This window comes from Xenia sp. Carnegie-2017, unplaced genomic scaffold, assembly GCF_021976095.1.
Source record: "Xenia sp. Carnegie-2017 unplaced genomic scaffold, XeniaSp_v1 HiC_scaffold_20, whole genome shotgun sequence".
Classification (NCBI taxonomy): Eukaryota; Metazoa; Cnidaria; class Anthozoa; order Malacalcyonacea; family Xeniidae; genus Xenia; species Xenia sp. Carnegie-2017.
In genome coordinates, this window is record NW_025813483.1 from 10,374,035 (window position 1) to 10,398,761 (window position 24,727).

Sequence of the window (24,727 nt, forward strand, 5' to 3'; positions counted from 1 at the left end):
TCAAGAGCGTTCTTCGCAGTTGGCACCGTTGATGATTCAAAAGCCGGTTTCAACTGGCTACGGTCTCAAGCCCCCTACCTAAGCTTATTATTAACCGTGCCCTAAACTTATTTGGCAACAAACACACAAAAACTTTTTATGAATGACGTCAATAATTTGAAATGCTCTCGAAGCATCCGCTTCAAATTAAGAAATTTTTTGTCAATATCAAGCTCACACGACTGTTTAACCGGCAATATGTACAATTTTGTAAAATATGTACGAGTTAAAATTTATCTTTGAAGTTTGAAAAACACAAAAATACCTCATTGTTAAGAGGTCTTATATTCCTGTCTCAATTGGCTTCTTCATGGTTAGTTCTCAGATTTCATGTTTATATGATATCGTGTGCCCTATTGCCATCAGTCCGGAACGCACGCGATATTTTGACAAACAGGGTTTGTTGTAATGTCGAGCGTCGAGGTAAAAAGAAGTCGAGAGTGAAGGTAGAAAATAAATGGTCAAGAAATTTATTTATTTCACAGAATGGTAAAAATGTAAAAAGTCTGTTCATTTTAGGCGGTTTTCCTATAGGGAGCCACGTCAGTTTGCGCGTGTCAAGAGTTGCGTCAAAACTAAATTCTCGAAAGATCAGAGGGAATTAGGTACACCACAGCTATCCACTAAAATGCACAACAAGACTTATCAGTTACGTTTGATTTTGCTTATCAGAAAATTTGGCGACGAAGTGACTGCGACGTGATGCAGGTCATGTTGATGAAGGTGCTCGTCCTCCGAATGAGTGACGGGTAAAAATCATTGAGTTCTATAATAACTCAATATACTCAGTTATTATAGAACTCAATGGTAAAAATGAGATCGGGAGAATTTATGAGCCCGCAAGGAGAATGCCAGTGTGAATTGCGAGTTTTAACACTCTTTCTTAAACCATACTATGATTAAGTTTACGCCAAGTACTTTAAACGACATGACAAGCACTTACGTTTGAATTTGAAGGCTAGTTCTGGACACGCTCAAAATGAAAAAAAGCAGATGAAGAGTTATCATGATACGTGCGAACAAATATACTCGTAGAGGATTGGTTGAAATGAACAATTTAACTTTACGTTCAACTTCTGTCCTTACGCTTGACTTTTTAATCTCCTTCTCCATCTTTAACCCCTATCCTCGACGTTTGCGCTCGAACCTCGAAATTTAGCCAAAAAGGGTGCTTCCTGACAGAAGTAAAAATATAACCTTATTGAGTGGGCTAACAGAACATTAGTAATCAGGAAACACTTCAATTTGATATTTGTCTTTAGACGAGTTGTTTTTCCTAATAAGGAGCCAATTGCTTCTACTGAATACCTATTTTGGGTTGTTTGTTTTTTTCTCACACAACGAATCGTGTCGAGGATTCGAGGACACAGGCTTGTGAGCCAACAATTTGCCAGGCGGGGACGTTATAGCTATATTATATGATTAACAGTAGCGATCAGGCGATGTCAGCACGATATTTTGGAGTGGGGACATTCAAATGCGCATGTTTTGCCATATTTAGTTCCTTTGAAATCAAATGATTTTTTTATTGAACATGAATATATCAATATCCCCCGTAATCTTCGAGCTGGCGGTGCAAGTGGATATTAATCATGCTAATCTTCATAAAAAGTATCCAGACTTGTTAGTTATTATAAACTTCTAAAGGGAAAATGAGCATGATGTATACCAATAAGCCAGATAGAAACTTGAAAATTTAAAATATGTCAATGATAAAAAAGCAAAGCTTACCACTTAAACAACAGGGGCGTGGGTGCCGGGGATGTAATCCATGATAGCGAGAAACCGTTGTGGCCCCGGGCCTTATGGGCCCCTCACATGATAGTAAAAATTATAAAAGTTAACAAATTATTAAATACACAACGGTTTATTAAAGCTACTTTAGTACAAAAGGTGTGTGCTAGTGATATCGAGATGGTTTTGGTTTTATTCCTGCACTCGTGCCCCTTTGATGTTGCCATTTGTGTTGTTATTTTTTAGGTTCCTGCACGCCCTCGATTAACTAAACAATAATCTTTTTTGCTCCAGTACGTTTGGTCTATTCTAAAACATGACGAAATGGTATTTTTGAAACAGTCACAAATTTGCTGTTTTACGTCAATGTTGCCCACTAACGGATACTGTAACAATTTTTAATTCTAAAGGTCCTTTCTTTTGCCTAATTACCTTGAAGTAATTGCCTCTGACATGAATGACGTAATGACATTATGCATGATAGAAAACAGGCTTATTTCGTGTCGAACGAAGCTTTATGAAATTCACCTTTTTGTTGAAAAGAATAGATGATAAGAAATATTGTCACTGTGAGTTATTTGGTTATGAGCAAAAAGATATGTACTAAGCTGCAACAACTGCACGACAAACTCCAGATTTTAATAGAACACGTCCAGCACAAGCTTGTATTTGAACAGACACTCCCAAATGACGTCAATAAACTGGAGTAAACAACGACCCAAATTTCAAGATCTTATTAATCCCGATGTAGACGCTACTAGTATAACAACTTAAGTTTTAACATGAGATCACTCTTGAAGAAGACACTAGACTGGAGTATATAAAGATTAAGTACTCAAGTTTTAACCTCATATCACTCCCGAAAAAGACACTAGACTGGAGTATAGAAGAACTCAAGTTTTAACATCACATGATTCAGATCACTACTGATGAAGACACTAGACTGGAGTATATTGGGACTTAAGTTTTAATATCAGATCACTCATGAAAGGCTAATGAAGACATATACCTGAAAACACACTAGAACGAATTACATAAGTTCTCGAGTTTCAACATTATTATTCCTAAAGAAGATACTAGACTTTGACGATACTGTAGCAATGCGGCTGACTGAAATGGAAAAGAGGGATCATGAAAAAATGTGGTAAAGACACTCGCAGAAGAACGTTTGCATAACACTCAATTAGCACCAATTATTGCCCTGCCCGGCTTCTTTTAGGCTAGCCACCTGCTTGCAGGTAATTTGTGGAAAATTTATGGAAAGGAGCAGGAAAAGTTTCATTCATCATGTCATTCGTATTGCAAGATTTCGATGTACTTGGTTTTGATATTGACCATGCTTTTGTGCAATATAAGTTGGAAAATCTTTTTCCAGTAAGTCCTGTCTTTTGATTAATTATTTAAATTATTTAAAATAAAGTAACAATTCAATAGATCAGTACTTAGTTAGCTACAACCTTAGGATCCATGTGTCTGCCAGCAAAACACAAACAATCTAACACATCTATTGAACCATGTCTATCAGCTAATATTTGATCAGTCTCAGTCAGTTACCAAATCACCAACTTACCTGCTGACAAGGCAAAACGATTTTTGAATGAATTAAATCTTATAGTTCGCGCAGCTCAGGCTTTTAGGACTGTCACCGCAACTCTTTGCTGTGTATTTTGTATTTGTATAGATGGTCTACATGAGTTTGTGCCGAATTCTTGTGGAAAAGAAAGGATATCCAAAGGAGTTACTTGATGAGCCATTTGACACGTTAGCTGATTTTTGGTTAGTTAAAAATAGGGATGAATATGGAAAGGTGGGGATAAGGGTATCCTCTTTGGGAAATTAATAATACAATTTATAAATAAAGATGAATGAATAGAAGATTGGAAAAACAGTTATTTCTCTTAAGCACCAGAGGTCTTATTCTCGATGCCAAGAAAGGAGATCTTGTAAAAGTTGGCAAGAGTGGGAAAGTATTGAGGTACAAAAACCAGGTAGTTGACTCTCTGGCTTTACATCCTTCTGGCTTTATATATGTCCTTGCTGCCTTTCATTAGCATGGCGTGCCTACTTCTTTAGTCTTATATAAATATTTCTATGTTTTCTTTTTGTGAATATTTCTATGTTTTCTTTTTGTGAAATAATAAATTTCTAGAGAAATGAATGATGATAATATGAAATTTCTGTAACAGTCCCAGCCTTGCATCACGGGTGCACACAGCCCATCCTCTTAAAATTAAGGGTGTTCTTCATCCTGTAGTGTACCTAATTTTTATACATACACCACTGCTAGAAGTTTCACACCCCCAACTCCCTGATATATGCCCCCCCCCCCTCCAACCTTGCTTGCATGCCGTTATGTTGCTGCTGACAAGTAGCATTTTCAAAAGTAATGTTGTTGTTTATTGGAAGGGCTTCACATGGAACAAAAATGATGAATGAAAATATGTTGGATGAAAAATATGGAAAGGACAGAAATTGGGATCCATATGATAAATTTATTGAAGGAATGAAGTCAAAAGGTTTGCATATTCTTGAATGCTTTTAGATGGAAAAAAAACTCCTCTAAATCGTTGGTTTTCATGTTTTTTTCTTAGGACATCTTACCCGTGGTGGTAACTACAGAATGTTCGAGAACTTCTTTGATATGCCAGCCATGTTGATGTGTGCTAGGCTTATCGACTTGGAAAATGACCTGGTGTGTGAATTATGTTCAAGTAGTCAAAACTGTTTGTAGTAATATGTTTATGAAACAGTAATAGAGATGAGTTGATGTGTTACTTATGGTCTAGCTTTGAGGGTGGTTAACTTTTTAAACAAACATTTACCACAACCAAAGTCTTTGTACTTATGCACAAAGAGACGATTTATTTGTTTTGGGGCCTGTAGGCTGAGGGGAAATTGGGGAATAGAGAATCTTGAATGTGTAAAATGAAAATAGTTCCCCTGGAAAGTTCAGATTTTTCATATGTTATCAATTCTTATATGAACATCAATCCTTAAGTTCGTCTATTGTTATTGATTTTACTTCTTTAACTTTCTAGTGTGTAGAAATTTTGTTTTTTTTGTATAAACTTGCAAACTTGAACGTTTAGTTTATAAACGAGATCATTCATTTCCTATATTTTCCTTTGTTTGACAGGAAAGAGATAACGACAGCTATGTTAAATTATGGGGGGACGTTCTTTGGTCTTTGGTTATGAATTTCGACTGTAAGGCGTTTGCAGGCGAGTGCTTACAATTTGACGCTTCTTCTTCGAGCCCGTCAGCCGCCTTCACGAAAATAGACTCTATAAGTGTCAGTATTCGAACTGAATATGTCTGGATTGTTATCGCTTGCCAAAATTTGACGCCAATAATTCATGACGGATAGAAAGTTTATTACTTAACTAGCAAAATGCGGATCTTTACCTCCGGACGAGCGTGTTTCGTGATAGAAATTTGCTAAAAAACTGCACGTATAGGTACGCTTACCCGATGGTGGCCTTCCTGTTGCTATAGTCAGTTAGATGTAACAACTTCTCCCTTAATAGTTTTGCCTTTGAGTTATATATATGTCTCTCTCATTGTTTGGTTTCATTAAATGGACGCCAATATCTGTAATTTTAGCCAACACAGGGTACTTTTTCCCAGCCATGAAAGCAGAGCCACACAAATACATCAAGAAGACGTCAGAAAAGACCAAAACATGGTTGAAAAGCCTGCGAAAAGAGGGAAAGAAACTATTTTTGGCGACGAATTCCCAAGCTGACTATTCAATGTTTGTCCTGGATTATGCTTTTGGGTACGGAATCACATATAGTCAAGGCTGACTCCACTTTAAATGTGTTCGACATAACTAAAAGGGGATCAAACGTGATTTTTGAGTTTATTGAATTTGAGCCAGAGTTTTCGGTTGATACGCTTATTTGTACGAAGCTGAGAAGTTTAAGTATAAATATAAGCGCACAAAATAAAAACCCATTTTGAAACTACGCATGCTCATTGATACGTTACGGTGTGACGCGGGCCGAGTGGACTGCAGCCTTTAGTCTCTGAGACAGCATGTGGATGATTTATATTAATGTTCATTTTCTTTTTTTTATTGATTAGTGATGATTGGAGGTCTTACGTTGACGTTTATATAAGTCGAGCTGAAAAACCGGGTATGCTCTTCTCCGATTGGTTAAATACATAGGTGGCGCGTCCAGAGTTTTTTTGAATAGTCAGAGCAATGCGACTTTAAATTCAAACTTTTAGTTGTTTCAAATGTGAATATATCCAAAGATGACCTGTTTATAATTTATTTTTGACGAACGCAACATTCCGAAGAGTTCTGTGATATTTACTATGTACAATTATACTGATTTTTCAGGTTTCTTTCGCGAAGGAAAAGACTTTGTAGAAGTAGGTCAGTAAAAGGATTCATTTGTCTTCAGTCGCGCTTCCCTTTCTGCAGCCGTTTATATGGTTTGAAATTGTCAAATTTTTCTTTGGCAGTTGACAGAAAGGAAGAGAAAATTCCTGTGCAGAACTTGACTGAAAGTGGGAACTATGCTTTGGGAAGTTCTTCGAAACTACAAAAATACCTTGAGCAACTTTGCGGCAAGGAAGATATAAAGGTATGACGTAAGGGTTACCGTACTGAATACTACTGTGACGTAACACATAAATGGTATATGTATGATTTTTGCTCCTCAGTGTACTTTTAAGAATAAAACAACTTTTCATATATGGCTGGGCACTTCTCCGTTCAGCAAGTTTTGCTTACGATGGTCAACCTAGCAGTTTTTAAAACCGTCTAAACTAAGTGGTATGGATTCTTGAGTAAGGTTACTAAATTATATAGCTTGTAGTTATCACGCTACAGTACTGTAAACAATTTGATTGTATTCTCTTATGGTCATGGGTCAATATGTACCATTGATCATGGGTTGTAGCAGTGCTGCAGAAGGGGGGGGGGGGTTTGGGAGAGGAGCCCCCCTTCTACCTTTGAAATAGGTAATTTTAAAAGGGCACTATTGACAAAAACGTCAAGAGAGCCGCCCATTTGATAAATTTAGTTTTACAGCACTGGGTTGTAGCACCGGTTAGCATCCTTCAGCTGCCCAGTTTCTTCTCAAATGCTGCCGAAGCGCACAATAACCATTTAGCAAAAAGTCTGTTTGCCCCGTCCATTCGGTACTTCTACGCTTATGATCGATTTTTTTTTATTCAGATTCTATTTTGTGGTGATAGTTTGCTGTCAGATGTCTACCCACCGAATAATTTTTCAAAATGGCAGACTGTCGCACTTCTTGAAGAGTTGGAGTACGAGTTTGAAGATACTGTGACAGAAAACGGACACAAAGAGGTCTGGGGCGAAGTAGAGACTGCCATTTTTCTTGTGCTTCCGTCGGTTTCTTAATGAAATTAACATGTGTATGTGACATGGTGTAGGAAAGCAGTCTTGAAGAGGGAACAAAGAGAAAGAAACAGAAATTGAGCGTGAGTCGACTTCTTGTTCCATTTATGTATTATTTTACGGGTTGTTTAACTGGATCCATATGGACCTTCTGTCTCCACAGAGTCAATGTTTCCGTCCAGATTTTCATGTACATCTGTAATAAAGTGTGCAAATCGTAAATAACAATGATCATTTCAAACAATACAATTCTATAAACAAACAGAACTAGAACTGGAGAGAAAATTGGAGTAAACAAAATGTCATTTCATCGTCATCTAAACGCGTATTGAAATCTACCACCAACTGCGGCGAATTTGTTTACCGAATAAAATTTAGAAAGTACCAAGTAAATTATATCACGAATATATTCCCCTTATTTTGTATGGATTTGCGAACATGCGTAATATTATGGTTTTCAGAATGATTTGAAAACATCTGGGATCGAATGATTTGAATCTTTGCAGGGCTTTAGGAAGATCGATGATTTTGGAAAGTCGTATTCATATATGCTTGTTATATTCCTTAAAAAAGAAAGAATTTCTACGGAACTTGGTACGGCGTCGTAAATAAATGCCCCTCACCCTCCCCCCCCAAAATAATTGATATTCCCATATAGTCCCGTTTTCAAAGACTCAGCTAGTAAGAGTCCCAAATATGCTGTTTTTGGGTCTCCGAATAACTCACATGTTCAATCGCACAAGAATCCGTATAAACTGATAATTAGATCCTATATAGGAAAGAAATCAACGAGACAAAATATCACAATCTCTTTTGATGATTCGAGCATTTTAATCTTTTTGGCATTTGCATGTTATTAGTCGTGGCCGTCTTTCCTACGATGTTTCATAAATTGATGACTTGAATATTTCGTAGAATGAAGGAAAAATGCGCAGAGATATTCTCACATGTTCATCATGGGGATCATTGTTTTGTGAAAAAGATGAATCGATGGATACAATATTTGGTCATCTTGTGAGCAAATACAGCTCATTGGTTGTCGCTTCCCTTGACGCTATCTCAGGTTGTTAATTCGTATATTCTACATACGTACGTCTATAATGTTAAGTTCTTTACGACGTTTGTTATCATGGATTTAGTGTAGCGTATTTTTCGACTACACATTTAGAAGTATGTAAATTGATCTTCAATCTAATCGTTTTGAATTTTCTAGGCTTGCCTATCGATCACGTCTTCGAGAAGGGCTTAGTTGAAGGAACAAGTTTTTATCCGCAAGCTCCTCATACTTCGAAGTAAACAAGACAATTTTATTTGATCGTGTTGATGAACAAAGCGCATAGTGATAAATCACCTGTTAAATTAATCGACGATCAATTATACTTGGTATAAGCAGAAATCGAACGTAAATTACAAAGATTATACTCAAATATACAAAATTCTCACCTCAGCTGGAAAAATGCAAACTGTTTTTACCACTCGCAAAATCTATCTCGAATGCAACTCATCCTGAATCCCCATTATTTTTCACAAATAAAACACGCGCTAGTTTAATTTAGTCGAAAAGCGTCATGGATAATTCATGTTGATAGATGGTTTTTCTACACATCTGCGTTTGAAAAAATTTTCAGATAAAACATTTTTCTCTTCAATTTTTCTCCAGACTGATGATCCATCATCCATCATTTGCACTAGTCAAATCTCACAAGTTCTGACAACAGTGACGGCAAGCTATTCAAACGCCCACGTTTTCTTTACTTAAGTACAGCAGCTGCAGCTACGGTGTATTTGTGTCTTGCAACTGTTGTCAGTGATTTATCAGGCATTGTAGAAAACTTTTTGGCCCACTGCAAAAACGATTGACAAACCACCACGAGAAGAAGATTTGGTTAGATTTTGCAGTGTCTTAAAGGTTGCGTGGGCTCCACGAAATCGAGCAATACGATGAAATGAAAGTTCATGAAACTGTTGGTGTGCATGATAAATTATTATAGTTATATATGTGGATGGTATCTGATGAAAGAAACGAGTTCTCATTCCTATGCTTACACCTAAACTAGCTGTTTAGTCTCTGTTTCGTTTACTTATCAGCCAAGCTGGGGTGCACTAGCTCCATGACCCGCGGAGCACACGAAGCGGAAAGAAACAAGATGGCCGCTTCTTTCCCCTCCGTTGGGTCGCCACAGCGGGCAACTGGCGGATCAAGAAATAAAGTTTCTTTGAAACCCGGTCGTAGTCTTATGGACTGGATAAGACTTGGCAACAGTGGGAAGGATCTGCAAGGTTTCGGCGGTAAATATCGTAAGGTTTCTTCCGAAGAATTGGCCAAACACAACAGTGTTGATGACGTCTGGATGAGCATTCGAGGTATAGACTGGAATCTTCTTTTATTTACGTCATGTACATAATGTCCTTAGATCATCATAAATTTAGATGAATGCTTTTAAACTTGGTATAGTGATCAAATACTGATGAACCATTCGGCATTGATTTGAGTCCGGAATTCCGAATTTACTCCCCTCCACAATTCTCCGTGAATTGGTGGGAGAATCGCCCTAGATATTCTTTGGTTATCATTTTTTATAATTTATATTCAGAGAGTCTGCGTTTTACCTAAATATCCCTATAGGATCCTAGTATAGAATATGATAAAAAAATCTGTTATATAAACAACAATTAACACTAATAATTTAGACTTATATATGAGCATGAGCCGATAGTCTGTAAATAAATAAAATCATTTTAGTCATAATTAGATAAAATCTTTTTGTTGACTTTATTTTCATCTTGCCATGATTCATCATTCATGTACATTTCCTGTTTACTCTGTGGTACCCAGAATTATATTTCAGGATTTTACATTCAATGTTATAAGGATTCATGTCAAAGTGCTATCAGATTGATTCAGAATGAAATGCTCAGCAGATGCAAAGACTGCAGGGATATTTTCAATAAAATTATTAAAAGCATTTCCATTGGATATTGCTATACTTGGTGTCAGACATCTCTAAAGTTACAAATTCTTAATTAATTTCACTGATTTTACATCTGCTTCATTTGATTTAATGTTTTTCATTTATTGAATAAAGTCATAAAAATCTATATTGAAACAGGTTTAAAATAGGATATTAAACCATTCAGTGCTGTCTATCGATTGTGTGAGCAGTTCAGAGATGAGCTCTTTTATAAGGTTACCCTGTCAGCTAATTTTTTAGTTGCGATATTAAATCTAGATGTGATTTCTAACATGGTGAAAGAAATTTTTGATTTGGTCCAATTGCTCCAAGTTTATAGTGGTTAATATTTGCCTTTGAACAGAACTTGCCCATTGTTGCATGGAGTCTGGGTCTTGAAAAATTCTGACGTTATCCAAGGAAGTTGAAATATATATATTTGTATTGACATGCCCCTTGCATGACATAGCAAATTTAAGTCTTTTCAGACTTGTCTGAGGATTGACAATGTCCATCAAAAATAGAATTTTTATCATATATAAACCACTGTAAAAGTGGTATAATTGGACCAAATTAAAAATCTTTTTGACTTATTTGTTCAAAATCACACCTATATTCAATATCGCAAATAGCATTTTTTTGCTGACTGGGGCACTTTAAGGTTAAAGCGGACTTAGGTAGGATAGCTACTGCTTTATCTCTTCCTATGTGCGGTGTGCCTGACTAAGAAACCATGCTAATGTCTATATTATACTTTTAGGATGTGTGTACAACATCACCCCCTATCTAGAATTTCATCCTGGGGGTATACCTGAAATTATGAAGGCTGCTGGGAAGGATGGCACACAACTATTTAACGAGGTGATTACAATTCAGTTGATCTTGTTGTGGAATATTGTCTGTGATCCTCACTTCATTCTATGATTCATGAAGTGGTTAAGCATTGTAGCACTCTGTGTAAAATATGTGTTTTTTTTAGATTCATCAATGGGTGAATGTAGAATCCATGTTGAAGGCTTGTTTGATTGGTCCTCTTGTTCAAGCTTCGAGAGAGAGAAAGTTTGGTAATGCTTTTATTTCAAATAATTTCATTTTCTATCACCTTACATGTAATGACTGAACAGGAAGAAAGTGTAGTTTGTACCCATCTTGCTGCGCATAGTGGCATATCCGACTCGCATATTTACTCTTTTTATGTTAATTTTTTTTGTGTTTACTTTCTGTGAGAACAATCGATTTCATAAGAAATAAACAAAGATGTTTAGAAATTTACATAGTAGAACTAAAATTGCGTGCTGGCCATGCCATTGGCTGCACACATGCTAGAACTATTATTTGAACAGAAGTTCGCCAGGTTGAGCATCGTCAAAAGATCTTGTCTAAGCCTTGGCAAGATCATGGAGAGTCGAATCCATGATTTTAGCTTGAACTTGCCAAGATTCAGCCAAGACGTTTTGCCTGAATCTTTTTAATATCTGGGCATGATGTTGCCAAGATCCTACAAGAGTTTCTCACCATCTTAAAGATCTTACCACGATCCCACCAAAGGTCTTGCTAAGATCATTCAAGGACTTGCTAGATCAGGAAAGCATCATGATAAGATCATGATGAGATTAAAATCGTACGTACTGTTTTGCAAGATCATGCATGATTTGGCAAGTTCTTGCATGATCGTATCCAAGATGTTCAATCTGGGTACTGGCGTCTGCCTGATAATGGACCTACTCATTTATGTGATGTCCCTATCCTGTTTACGAAAAAGGTAGCCATGAAGTAGCTTGTACCGAGGATAGCTTTCTGTGCAGCAGATTTGGAGGGAAATTGTCTTATGCGTGTACTTTTTTTGGTTGTTAGGGACAAAAAACGCCAAACCTTCACCATCGCTGCTTGCCCCTCCGATACCTCAGGTTTTAAAGAAGCCTAATCACGATGCAGACCAGAGTAAGAAAACGTGTTTATTAATATACTGGAGAAGTTCTTTAAAAATGGACATTTTCAATATCTCAGGATGTTTACTTCAGAATAAGGGATGATATTTTGTATGATACTTACATGCATTTGTAATATGATAGAATAGAATAGAATAAAATAGAAAAATTAGAATGGGAAAAAAACTTTATTAAGACACGGTGACCCCGACAACCTTAGCCGGTTTCTATGGGGGACGTGTACAAAATACATTCACAAAGTGTTATTTTGCTTCATTCGCAATACATGCATTTACAAGGAGCTACAGTCTTCACGTGCTCCTTTTATCTATAAAATGTCAATGCAGGTTGTTTTTTTTTGAAAAGAGTATAGGGATGTGCATTCACGAATTTATTTTTGAATTGAGTTCTAGAGTTTTTATTTGATAAGATTTTAAGCGCTCTTCACGGCGCTCGAAACCATGGTGTAATTTTAAAGCGTTGATCAATTCCAATCTCAGGTGGCTCATTTTGGAGATGTGAAGTGAAGTCAATGACTGAAGTCACTCATAACGTAACGATTTTCCACTTTGCTCTTCCTAACGGGATGATCATGGACGCACCATGGGGATATCACGTGTATCTTCATCTCAACGTTTCAGGTAGACCACGACGCTTTCTCCATATCAGCATTTCAATGTAACAGGGTAAATATGAACTGTTCGTCATTCATTCATAAGTGTAATACTTGCTATGCTTAAAGCTGCAGTCTTGTCGAGTAGTGAACACACAATAAATACGGACTAATTTTAAGAAAAAAACACTGCAATTTGACTATCAGTCGAATATTGAACGCGAGTAAAGTAACAAAGTTTACGAAGTTATGGCAATAAAATTTGAAAGTGAAAAAAAGCCAAAATTGACTTCGACTATTTAACTGTCATTTTTTAGCCATACCGAAATCATAAAGCCCACATTATAGGGCTATTTGCCCTTTAAGAGGTCAAACAGGCAACCCTGAAGTAAATCTGAGAATGCACTATTATTGGTTATTGGGGAAGTTACATCCGCAACCACGTGACCTTCTCGTATGTCTCGTCTTATTAGTCAAAATTGTAATTGGCCAATCACAATGAAGTGTACGTCTAGGTCTCGTGGATGTTGAAATTGGCTCATTAACTCTTTTTGTCCTGATTTTTAGGTGTTGAAGTATCAAGGCCATACACAATCATTGTACCATCGCTGAATTTTTCTAAAACTGAAGAAAATAAAGCTTACTTGTATCTCATGATAAAAGTTTATCCTGATGGAGTACTTACACCACACTTACGGAATGTAAAAGTAGGTTGGTATGACAAAAAATGCCAAATTTTTGATGTTTTTTTATCACTTCTCCATAAGTTTTAGCGAACACTTCATCATCTTATTTGTTTATTGTCATTTCTCTGTGTGTGACGATTTGGTTGGAATAATTGTATTTAACTCAGTGAAGTGGATGAGGAAAAAGATGGGCGCACATTTGGTGTGGTGGGCCTCTGTGTGATGACTGTTGTCGTTGTTCAACCTTTGGTTTGCCTCGGCACTTTGTAATTGCCAAAGGATATGCCGAAGCTAGTTGCGATTTTAACATTATTGTCTCGGCAAAAAATTAATATTTTGCCGCGGTAAAAACTGCAGAAATTTGAGGGGTACAAGTTTGAGTGTAGTCACAAACTACTTGATCTAACTGAGACGTTTTTTAAACTTTTTGATGGTCACGATGGTTGTGTAGATCTGAGGTACTCGTTTGATTTTTTGTTATTTTCATTTTAATGAACAGGTGATCACTGTCGCCTAACTGGTTTCGATGGAAATTTTCAAACTTCTCGCTTAATGGAGGCGAAAGATATCATTATGATAGCTGGCGGGACAGGTATTGTAAACACACTTAGAACCCCACGTTTTCCAGTTGCTAAAGTGAAGTGTGCGAGTTGCAATTAATCTAAGGTTTTGCTGACCTGCCCACTATCAGCAAGACTCGGCCATATTCTGCAAACATTGTGGTTTGTTGTATAATTACTCAAGAAGTGTGGCTCGCACCTGATTCTTCACCAATGAACTTTACCTGCACTGTGGCTCACACCTGATTCTTCACCAATGAACTTTACCTGCACTGTGGCTCACACCTGATTCTTCACCATTGTACTTTACGTGCACTGTGGCTCACTCACACCTGATTCTTCACCATTGTACTTTACCTGAACTGTGGCTCACTCACACCTGATTCTTCACCAATGCACTTTACCTGCACTGTGGCTCACTCACACCTGATCTTCACCAATGCACTTTACCTGCACTGTGGCTCACTCACACCTGATCTTCACCAATGCACTTTACCTGCACTGTGGCTCACTCACACCTGATCTTCACCAATGCACTTTACCTGCACTATGGCTCACTCACACATGATTCTTCACCAATGCACTTTACCTGCCCTGCGTCACGTACATGCACTTTTCCTGCTTTGTGCCCTACACCCGAGTCTATGAAATGCTTTATCTTTTGATTTAGGCATAACTCCAATGATACGAATAATATCTGCGTTTCTAATGAATGAGCTACCTACTGCGAGGTATTTAAAACACAATATTTTTGATTGAGAAAGGTCATGACGATGACAAGGATAGCCTAGCTCGTTTTTATTTCTATAGCGTGTTTAACGAACAGCTTGTCTCGTTGTTTTTAGAACTATGAAATTATTATTTGCGAATCGTGAAGAAAAAGACATTATTTGGAAAGATAAATTCAATGCATTGCAAAGCAAAAACCCTGAAAAGTAAGTGGGATGTAATACCTATGTCATTGCCGAGGTTTGGTTTAGAATTGCATTAAAGATCAATACTATGTATTTGTAGAACACGCGAGCTTACTTATCACTAGATGTAAATTGCGCTCTTCACCTAGATTTCAAGTGCATTATTTTCTGTCTCGTTCCCCGGAATCGGGTTCCGGTTACTCGAAAAAGATTACGGAAAGCTCATTAAGGGATTTGTTGCCACCAAGCCCGCAAGCAGGCTACGAGAAAGACCTTCTCATATGTATTTGTGGGCCCGATCAATTCACCTTGCAGCTCCTCGAGTATGATCAAAGTTGATATTTTACTTTTTTCGATAATTAGACGTGTGACTCTATTTCAGAAGTCTCGATGTTGTGCTGTAGACATAGCTTCTTAAAGTACAACTTCACATATTTATTTTATGTCATATTTATATTTTAGATCGTTAAAGCTCTTAGGATATCACAGCAAATGCATCCATGCTTTCTTTGGATGAGATTTTCAACGCATGCGCTCCATGCGCTACTGCTTCATCCATTCGGGCCTATAAAAGCGGATTGCGAACAGGTTTCACAATCTTCTACTATACACAATGTATCCATCGTACTACAACCTTTGAAAGGTATTGTATGTTGCTACGAGAGTAGCACTGAAACTCGAGAGACGTTTTCTGCTCCAAAAGCAGAAAATGGTTCAATAAATGAACCAGAACATTTAGGTATACGGGATAACATCTCAAGGGCCTATCACCAATGCAGAAATTTTAAAATCAAATTTACTAGATGCAAATTGAATTTCACCAACGTTAATATAAATTTTAATGAAATGAATCAAATGACCATTTATTGTTGTGCAATAAACCTAAACGGAATTTAGAATTAGAAAACGTATTTCACTTCATGGTAGCTCTCACTAAAATGGTTGAACTAAACCCCGTAAATGGAATGGCTTCATTTTCAGCGATTTTTTCCTTTCTTTCATCCAACTGAACTTTGCCTCCTTAACTTTTCTCGTGTTTACGTGGAAAACCACACGACTTCACGAGGCAGTGTTTACGCATTTGCAAAGACAGAGTTTTTCGAACCTTGTGTTGAAAGATTTCATCAAAGTTTTCTAGCTGTGCTTGTGATGGAAATAAATGGTTGGCTGGTGATCTTAACTTTCGCTCTGTTTCATCGCTAACTTCATTTTTTGTGTGCGTCTTCAAAGATTTGCGAACGGAATTGCTAGCTGCCGCTTCTGATTTTGATTGGGTGCCAGAATAACCGCTTGTCTCTGTTGCCGATCTTCTTACGGTGGAAGCCGAACAACTTTTACGTGGAACCGTCTTCGCCTGCGGGATTTTAACGTGTATTCCCGACATACTTCTTTGTTTCTTTTGTTTTGTTGCCGTTTTGTGTAATTTTTTTTTTGTGGACATTGTGGTGAAGTTCTTTGCATCAAAGCATGTATCGTTTACATTATGTAACCTGATTTGTTCCACGACCATTCGTGCATTACAGTGCGTAGTTGTTGTTCTTATCGATGCTGCAGAATTTTCTTTACCATAAATTTCTGTACCTTTACCACTTTCCTCCCCCTTTTCACGACAATGCTCGATGACAGCCCGTTCAGCATCCTTCGTAGTTCGTCGTGCACTTTCGTCACTTTTACTGTTCAATTTAGTATTTTGTTCGAGGTGACTGCGTCCCACATTTTTACCACTTTCACGCAAATCTTTTCCGTTCTTTTGGTGATGTACCTTCGATAAATCTTTATAGTTCTTAACTATACACGTGGAAGAAGATGAGTTTGTCGTTCCTTGTTTTGAAATTTTGCATGTTTTAATGTCTGGATTTCTTTTTCCTATTTCTTTCATGGTTTCGCAATTTTGTAAAGGACACTCATCTTTGCTTTTATGTATACTGGCATTAATTTTTTCGTCTAAAGGTTGCTTGGGACATCGAAGAACCTTGGTCGTGTCAACTTTCAAACGTCTGACAGTGTGTACCAGGTCCAAAGGTGATTCATTTGTAATAGACTCATGTTGGTACGTCGACTTTGATTCTCTTTTGTCATGAGTCTTATGCTCATTCAGTATTAAGTTCAAGTATCGTAAACCATTCCCTTCTTTATCTGTAGCTTTCCTCTTTTTCGTGAAAAGAAAGTCCTTACGAGTCCTTATAGCAACCTCATCTTTTAAAGCGGAGTTTTCCTTTTCCGTGTTGTTTACATCCTGTTGTAATCTCATTTCCGTTGTAGTTGGTACGAAGGTTTCTGAATTTAAGGACGATAAGTCATTTTTGTCTTCCTGAAATCCATCGGCGTCTGTTTCATTGTCGGTGTCGCGCGTGCACATCTCGATGATGCTCGTTTTTGAGGGACTGCGAGATGGAGGCGGGACCTGGGGCATATTGAATGTACGTTTACACGAACACGATAACGTTTTTTGTTTTCTATCATCTAACTGTTTCATCAAACATAGTTTCTTAACTCTTAACTGGCGCAATCTTTCCTCATTCGTGTTAGATAGATCCTTGGAAGTTGATGTCCATGAAATTTGTCGTCTTTCGTTCCCTAGCGAGACAAGTTCAATAAAAAGCGGCATAAATGCCATGAAATACCACTGCACAGAAATATCCATAGTTATTTTCAGAAAGTATGTGAAACTAGATGGGACTTGGGAACTAGAATAATCTGAAGAATGCATTTACTTTCTTCCGAAGTGGCTGCATCCGATATCCACGACCGCGATCTCGTTTCATCATTTATTATCCCCTGCTGTCCTTTGTTGTGCCTCAAGTCAAATCGTCGGTGGTCTTTTAATGTCAACTGCAGCCTGTATTTCTCGTTGTTGTTTTTATGCAGAAACAGCTTTCTTTCCTTTTCAATCTGCTGCAATTGCATGCACAACTTGTATTCCTCCAAATAGAGCTTTCTGGAAATAGTGTTCGAGTTGTAACTGTGTTTACCCGTTTTCTTGGATTGCCAAGAAAGAAACGTTAGAAAGATGTCTTTATTTACTTTGCGTTGTACAGAGTCTTCGTGTTTGCTCATTTCAACAGTCATTTTGCGAAGACTGTTCGACCATTTGTGACGTCATAATGTACAATTTTGTTCATTTACAATACACTAAACTTTTAGCGTTTAAAAAATACTAATTATATGTGTGCTTAAAAGGCATACATAACCTGTTATTAGAAATTTTGAAGGATATATCGGTTGTCAATTGTTCAAAATCTCATCTTGTTTTGCTACGATGAAAACTTGGAACAACGTTTTTTGCAACGTTGTTTTATCTTTCATGAAGTATTGCACGTGTATAAATCCGTCGAGAGGAGAAGGAAAATGTTCTCCTCAGTCCTTTGTAGGATGATTTTCTGGATTGAACCTTCACTTATTGGTTATATCAATTCATAAATAATGTCGAAGAAAATTATTTTACCGCCTTTGCCAAAAATATCTGACATTTTACGAATTTATGGCGTTCGCGCGAAGAAACATTTGAGTCAGAATTTCATACTTGATCAAAATATTACAGGTGAGTTCTGAGCTGTTGTATGGCGGTGGTGCTAGCGTACAATGCTATGATATGGCGATTTTTATTCATATACATTTCAATGTTTTATATGGTTGTTTCTTGACTTAGGCGGTAGGGGGGTTGGGGTGAGTGTTTTAATGTATACCATTTGCGTTGCAGCCAGACTGCAAAGTTTGTAATATGCACCCATGATCACGTGTGCAATTTTGATAAATGTAGTTGCCTATGCAAGAAAATTTCGAACCTTAGGTATGCGGTTGCCAAACTTTCCAGTCAGGCCTTGCAAAGCATGTTAAACTGAAACAAATGTTCATTTTGAAAATGACTTGTTGTTATTGTTATGCATATATAAATATATTGCCTCTAATACTTTTTCACCTGATTCATTTATCCATTTGAGAAAGAATTGCATCATGCTGATTAATTTTACTCCTTTTTCATAGATAAAATAGTTTCAAAAGCAGATGTTTATGACTGTTTTGTATGTGAAGTTGGCTCTGGTCCAGGGTCCCTCACTCGCTCTGTTTTACATGTTGGTGCTAGACAGGTTGCAGCTGTTGAGATAGACCAAAGATTTATTCCAGCTCTTGAGGTACGAATTTATTGTTGCTTGTTGTTTGTTGTTCATATCAACGATGAAAAGAATTTGGTGGCGAACAATGGGTATCACTGATCACTGGCGGATTTAGGGCAACTCAAAATTAATTACTGCAGTGCAATTTGGAATATATTTACATTTCTAAGCACCTAAGAGACAAGTTCATTGGTAAAATTTTTTTCTCTTTAGAAACTCAAAACCAATAGCGTTTTTCTAAAAGTCTTTGAATTTTGAATTGAGCAGCTATAATTTATTTGAGATATCCTAGATCTGCCACTGTCACCGATAGTTACAACTAACAGTTGGTCAAGACATATTGTACAGATTAAACATGACATTATGAGCTTTAAGATTCAGTCTATGAACATGGAGCTCTTCACTGTCATTTTAATTTTACAACTTGTCCAACTTTGGCTAGTTATCTGTGGTACTTTGTTCACATGCCCAAATTGAAGGGGGGGGGGGTATTTGGGTGTAGCGGCACTCCACCCCGAAGGTTATTATATTATGCAATTTTCGATATGATATTTGGATAATTTCATCTTATTCGGTTTGTCTTAATGTATTTTGCACGCCATAGATTAGGATTTAGATTAGTGGCTAAAATTCTATTTGTTGATTTTGTTGTGGGTCTTCTTTTGTCTTGTTGAGCATAGTTCTAAAATAGTTGTCAGAGTAGTGTTAATCGTCATTAGAACGCAAGCCCATATCACAGAGCTTTATTCGGATGATTGAAACGACTAAATTAACAGCTGAAGAATCAGGCTTCAACTGCTAAATGTGTTGATGTTACGCCCGAATTCTCGAAGCTTCCCCGAATACGAAAACAACCTATACAACTGGACGATTATCGTAATCCCGAATCAGCGGCAGAACTTTCGGCACCCTCTCCCCTTCCTCACCTATTCGATTCTCTGTACACCCCATGTATATTCGTTATGCTCTATTTCTTGAAAACTGCTGATTGGCAGTCGAACTCTTTATTTCTGTCCTCGCCTTTTGGGCTGAAAAAATTGCTGTTTGTTTTGTTCACTCTTATTGAGTTATACAGTGATATATTTGATTGAGAAATACCAAATGGCGTGGCCTACCAACAGGTCTATTCGTGCTATTCAAATTTCAGAATCTTAGCATTGCATGTTCGTTTCGTTTGAGATGTTTTGTTTTTTCAGCGAGCGCAGAAATACTTGCCGTCATAGGATTGTACAAAACAGGATATCTAACTAAAATATCTTTTGAAATGTTTTTAATGAATAAATTACATAAGTACCTTCTTAATAACCGGACGTTAAACACATCCACCACAGCCTATATATAAAATTATCATCGTTTAGCAATTCGAATTTCAATACGTTTGCGGCACTTCCGTATTTTATTACATCTTTTCGAGTAAATAAGATTTGTCTTATTTTCTGTTTCATTTCTGGCAACTCTTTCCCTCTCTTCCCACATTGACTTGCGTCTTATAAAATGTATTTATTGATTCGCAAGAACCATAAATAGCTTAGCATAGATACCAGCGCTCAAATTTGTCAAAGTCGATCTCTGCCGTCATTAAATGATGACGTTAGAGGCTTTTTGACGTATTGCATTCGATTTCGTGAAATAGAAAGCCTCGTTTTGATAAAAATTGAGAAAAAAACGCGATGGAACTATAAAGTTATGTTATAACGTGTTTACTACGAAATAAACATTTATTTGCCCGGGAGCGTCATTCATTACTGAAGGTAATTTTATTTGTTCGAGTTTTCTTTGTTGTAATTTCATGGAGCATGCGCAGATTCAGCCGTTTTCATAATCTAAAGGTCTTGAAACATTTTAAAATGGTTACGAGTGCTCTCGCCAAATGCTGAGGCGTGTGTCTTGGCGAGCATGGCATGATTCTTTCACTTTCGCTGACTTTCTTTAAACAGCATTATGGATATTCCAGTCATTACACACCCTTTCTTTTGCGCACAAACCAGTTCTTTGGAGCTTGCTATATGAAGTTTGTAAAACAATGAATATATCAAATCTGAAAACCTCAATGTATTTTTTTGTTATTTTAAATTTGAATTTCGTTCTGAACGTTCATTTCTCGAGTGAATCGCGTACATCAGTGAAAAAATTTAAGCTTCTAACTCGGAAGAAGGATGTAAGGACGGAACAATTAGTCAGTTCAAAGGAAAGGTACAAATTGTTGTCTTGGAACTTCGGTGGTCACACGAGCAAAAAGTTCAAACGAGATGTCGAGAATTCACAAAATTACACCATCACAAACATCACTGGTGAATGTCAAATAGCAGAGCTTTCATGTCGTGGTTGTTGTTCCAATGATTGTAAATCATCTTACTGTCGATGTGATTCGTCATGTTCTTTCTTTGGTGATTGTTGTAATGATTATGAAAGATATTGTGTAAAAGAACAACATCCACTCATCAGAAATGTCTCTTTAGTTTCGTGTATTCTTCCTAAACATGTGATTATGAAGAATGCCAGAGAAATGAAGACAGATATATATTCCTTGATAGTCAACAAATGTCCATCAAAAGAACACGAACTTTTAGATAAATGTCTAACTGCAAATGATGTGAATTTAACTGTTAGCAATCTTCGTCGGACTATTCCTGTTGTAAGTAAACATAATGTCACTTACAGAAATGAATTTTGTGCCAAATGCAACGGTGTCCACTTCTTTGAATATTACGGATTTGACATGAAGTGTAGCGTTGTTCCTCCTTCCTTTCGTTCACTTAAAGATCTTGAAAAATTTGCTTCAAGATATTGTTCAACGAAAGACGATTTGAGGATTTTTAGAAAGGAGAACCAGCCACTTCGTGACTGTCAGAAATCTACGAACGAAATTTGCTCAATATTAAGTTATGAACCTGCTAAATTTATTCCCTGTGGTCACAGTTGCCGCAAGCGGACAGATAGTGGAGTTATAGCAAGGCCATACGTATATATTTTAAGATCTTTTAAACAATTTACAGTTCGTCTGGATTTTTCTCGTGGCGAACCTATGGTTGAAGTAGAAGAAGCAAGATGTGCAGGATTTTATGATCCATATTTGGAAACTTGTCGTAAAGGAAAGGTCGTGACTTTCAGCGATAAAGAAAATTTAGATATATATGATGTTGCTGTTTGGCTTGATTACGGTGAACTTGATAAATACGTAAGTTTATACGTTGATGATCTTATAATGATTAACGGCAGTTCTGGCGTTGCAAAGATTTTCCAACTTAATGCTTCTCATGTTCATGACGTGGAATATGAGCCCGTTGATTCATTATACGATGGACGCAAGTACAGAGTTTTTAGTTTCAAAGTCGAGCTGACTCCTGAACAATCTTTAGGTTTTGCAAGATATAGCACTTCTAAAAAATCCAATCTCTTTAATTCTTCATTCCGTGCGAACAAGTCCAGTATTTACATCATTAAAAAACTTCTCTTTTTCACACAAGATTTTAACGTGACAGTTACAGTGTGGAAAAATTTTCGTTTTTTAAAAGAAGGTACAACCTTTTCACTGACAGTATTTAAGACAACCTCTCGTCGACTGGCGTGTATTCGAAAGCAATTCTATCTTAAAGACGCTTATAAAACAACTGAAAATGGTGAATTCTATATTATCAACGCAACAGGTAAAACATATGCAAAGAAAGATGTGTTTGTTGAACCTGATAACCATACAATTTCCTTGTGTGAAGAGATTGTACACTCGTCTTGTTATGGAAGAAGATTAAATCTTTCTTCGGAAGAATACGCAAAGTTTAAGAATCTGAGTATATTTTATAACCGCACACAAAAGATGTATGATTTTGGTGAATATGATATAAGAAATAGAGAAATCTTTATTTGTATTTCTGACGGTTTGCAAAATAAGACCAGAATCATTAATTGGACATCTGATTCTTCAACAACCGTCAGAGGATACTTAAATGTCTATTGCCTTATTATTCCAATAGTTTCGTTATTCCTGGTTATCATCACTCATTTTTTATTTCCTGAGCTACGTAATCTACCTGGTAAGAACGTCATGAATTTATCGATATCGCTCTTTCTTGCTCAGTTGTTTCCGCTCCTACCAAACATGGACAATCACGTGTTGTGTCACGTGATGGCTGCCCTGAGACAGTACTTATACCTCGTATCATTTGTCACCATGGCAACGATTGCGTGGACACTCTTAAGACATTCGTCAGCAAAACGGTAGCAAAGAAGCGCTCAAAAAGTGAAGAAAACAAGAAATTCTTTAAATGTGTGGCATTCACGTGGTCTCTTCCCGCTTTCTTTGTGATCATATGTGTTGTGTTGGATCGCACTGACAGTTACGCTGTTTATGATAAGGAGTTGATGTGTTGGTTTGATAACGAGCATGCTCTAAATTATCTATTTGTGCTTCCAGTTGGCATCATTCTACTTTTCAACGTGGTAGTTTTTTCCCTCACTGTATACCACATTCAACGCACTCGTTCTGATACCACAATTCTTCGTCATGATAAAAGGCGAGATCGCAACATGCTTTGGATTTATGTCAAAATCTCGTCCTTAATGGGCTTCGCTTGGTTATTTGGTTTTCTTTATCTGCTCGTTGATTCTCTTATTTTATTGTACCTGTTCAGCATCTCTGCTTCCCTAGAAGGTGTCTATATTGCTGTCGCATTTGTGATGAAGAAAAGTATCTGGCAGAAGTATAAACAACTGTTTCATTGTGAAAATTGGTTTAACAGAAACAGTAAAAACACATCATTACAGAATGCAAATGACACCACTCAAACAATACTTTGAGACAAATTATTTCTTGTGTGTTTAGATACATGGTCAATGTTTTGATCATTACTATTGATGACCTGACCGATAATCTTTAAGTATCTGGCATGATATTGATTCTGCATTCTGCAGTTTCATGTACTTGTTGTAAAATCTTTTTATGAGATCAACGTTAATTAGTTTCAAAGTTTTGAGAACATAGCATTCATAAGACGCTCAATTGGACAAAAAATTATCCGTTCCTCACCTACCTCGTTTACCATTTCTCCAGTACTTCGTGGGTTTTTAGCAAATATTTTGTTTTGGTAACTTTCCTTTCTAAGTGGGATTTTTTCAAGTATAGGAAGCTTGATATGATACAGTAGAAAGTAGCGTGGACTAGCCATTAAAATATCACACTCGCACGAGTCCTTGTTGTGTCAAGCGAGTCGAAGTCTAGTCTTAAGGCAGTTTTCATGAGGAAAATTGAAATTAGAATTACGATAGTCAGCCTTTGTTAAGCACTGTGAATTAATACAAATTGTAATGAATGTTTAAATAAAGTTTCAGTCTCAACGATGTCTGTTGATTTTAAATCGTAGTAGTGCAACGACGCGGGAAAAAAATGATGAAAATTTTAAAATAAAAGGAATTAATTTCATTGATAATTTCGTTGCACTCCGTAGTGATTTTAAACGAACGTTTTAATGATTTCTTTATCTTTTATGAAATATTGCGCATTCTTCCTGGTATGGCATCAAACTATGCAGTTATACTTTGAGTTTCAAACGTTTTGCTCGTATCAGGGCTTTGCGGTCCATTGTTGTTTTTGATAAGTTGTATTCCTCCAAATAGAGCTTTCTCGAAATAGTGTTCGAGTTGTAGAAAGAAATTAACGTTCAAGAAAGAAACGTTAGAAAGATGTCTTTATTTACTTTGCGTTGTACAGAGTCTTCGTGTTTGCTCATTTCAACAGTCATTTTGCGAAGACTGTTCGACCATTTGTGACGTCATAATGTACTATTTTGTTCATTTACAATACACTTAACTTTCAG

At 36.9% G+C, this 24,727-nt stretch overlaps 3 protein-coding genes and 1 long non-coding RNA gene across 5 annotated transcripts; all 4 read left to right on the top strand.

Annotated features, from left to right (window-relative positions):
• Positions 1-156: 156 nt before the first annotated feature.
• LOC124443193 lies at positions 157-1,931 on the top strand. The gene is made up of 2 exons (XR_006947535.1): positions 157-485; positions 559-1,931. It is a non-coding gene; the product is annotated as an uncharacterized LOC124443193 (long non-coding RNA).
• A 1,053-nt stretch (positions 1,932-2,984) lies between these two features.
• Positions 2,985-8,597, top strand: LOC124443190 (5'-nucleotidase domain-containing protein 1-like). Its single transcript, XM_046993726.1, has 14 exons — positions 2,985-3,147; positions 3,455-3,549; positions 3,677-3,748; positions 4,180-4,289; positions 4,365-4,465; positions 4,910-4,994; positions 5,377-5,551; positions 5,860-5,912; positions 6,122-6,157; positions 6,247-6,368; positions 6,965-7,099; positions 7,186-7,233; positions 8,066-8,213; positions 8,364-8,597. The coding sequence occupies exons 1-14, from the start codon at positions 3,061-3,063 to the stop codon at positions 8,444-8,446; spliced, it is 1,350 nt and encodes a 449-aa protein (XP_046849682.1). The 5' UTR covers positions 2,985-3,060; the 3' UTR covers positions 8,447-8,597.
• A 182-nt stretch (positions 8,598-8,779) lies between these two features.
• Positions 8,780-15,653, top strand: LOC124443191 (cytochrome b5 reductase 4-like). 2 transcript variants are annotated; one of them, XM_046993727.1, is made up of 11 exons: positions 8,780-9,514; positions 10,862-10,962; positions 11,081-11,165; positions 11,956-12,042; positions 12,530-12,670; positions 13,210-13,353; positions 13,828-13,920; positions 14,559-14,619; positions 14,734-14,823; positions 14,952-15,125; positions 15,265-15,653. In XM_046993727.1, the coding sequence occupies exons 1-11, from the start codon at positions 9,262-9,264 to the stop codon at positions 15,317-15,319; spliced, it is 1,284 nt and encodes a 427-aa protein (XP_046849683.1). In that variant the 5' UTR covers positions 8,780-9,261; the 3' UTR covers positions 15,320-15,653. The 2 variants fall into 2 exon arrangements, with proteins under 2 accessions (XP_046849683.1, XP_046849684.1); XM_046993728.1 differs by lacking the exon at positions 14,952-15,125.
• Positions 15,654-18,134: 2,481 nt separating this feature from the next.
• Positions 18,135-24,248, top strand: LOC124442926. Its single transcript, XM_046993437.1, is given in 4 exon segments — positions 18,135-18,343; positions 18,787-18,935; positions 20,855-23,064; positions 23,067-24,248. Coding segments are annotated over 2 exon segments (2,769 nt in total). The 5' UTR covers positions 18,135-18,343; positions 18,787-18,935; positions 20,855-20,940; the 3' UTR covers positions 23,712-24,248.
• The last annotated feature ends 479 nt before the right edge of the window (positions 24,249-24,727 follow it).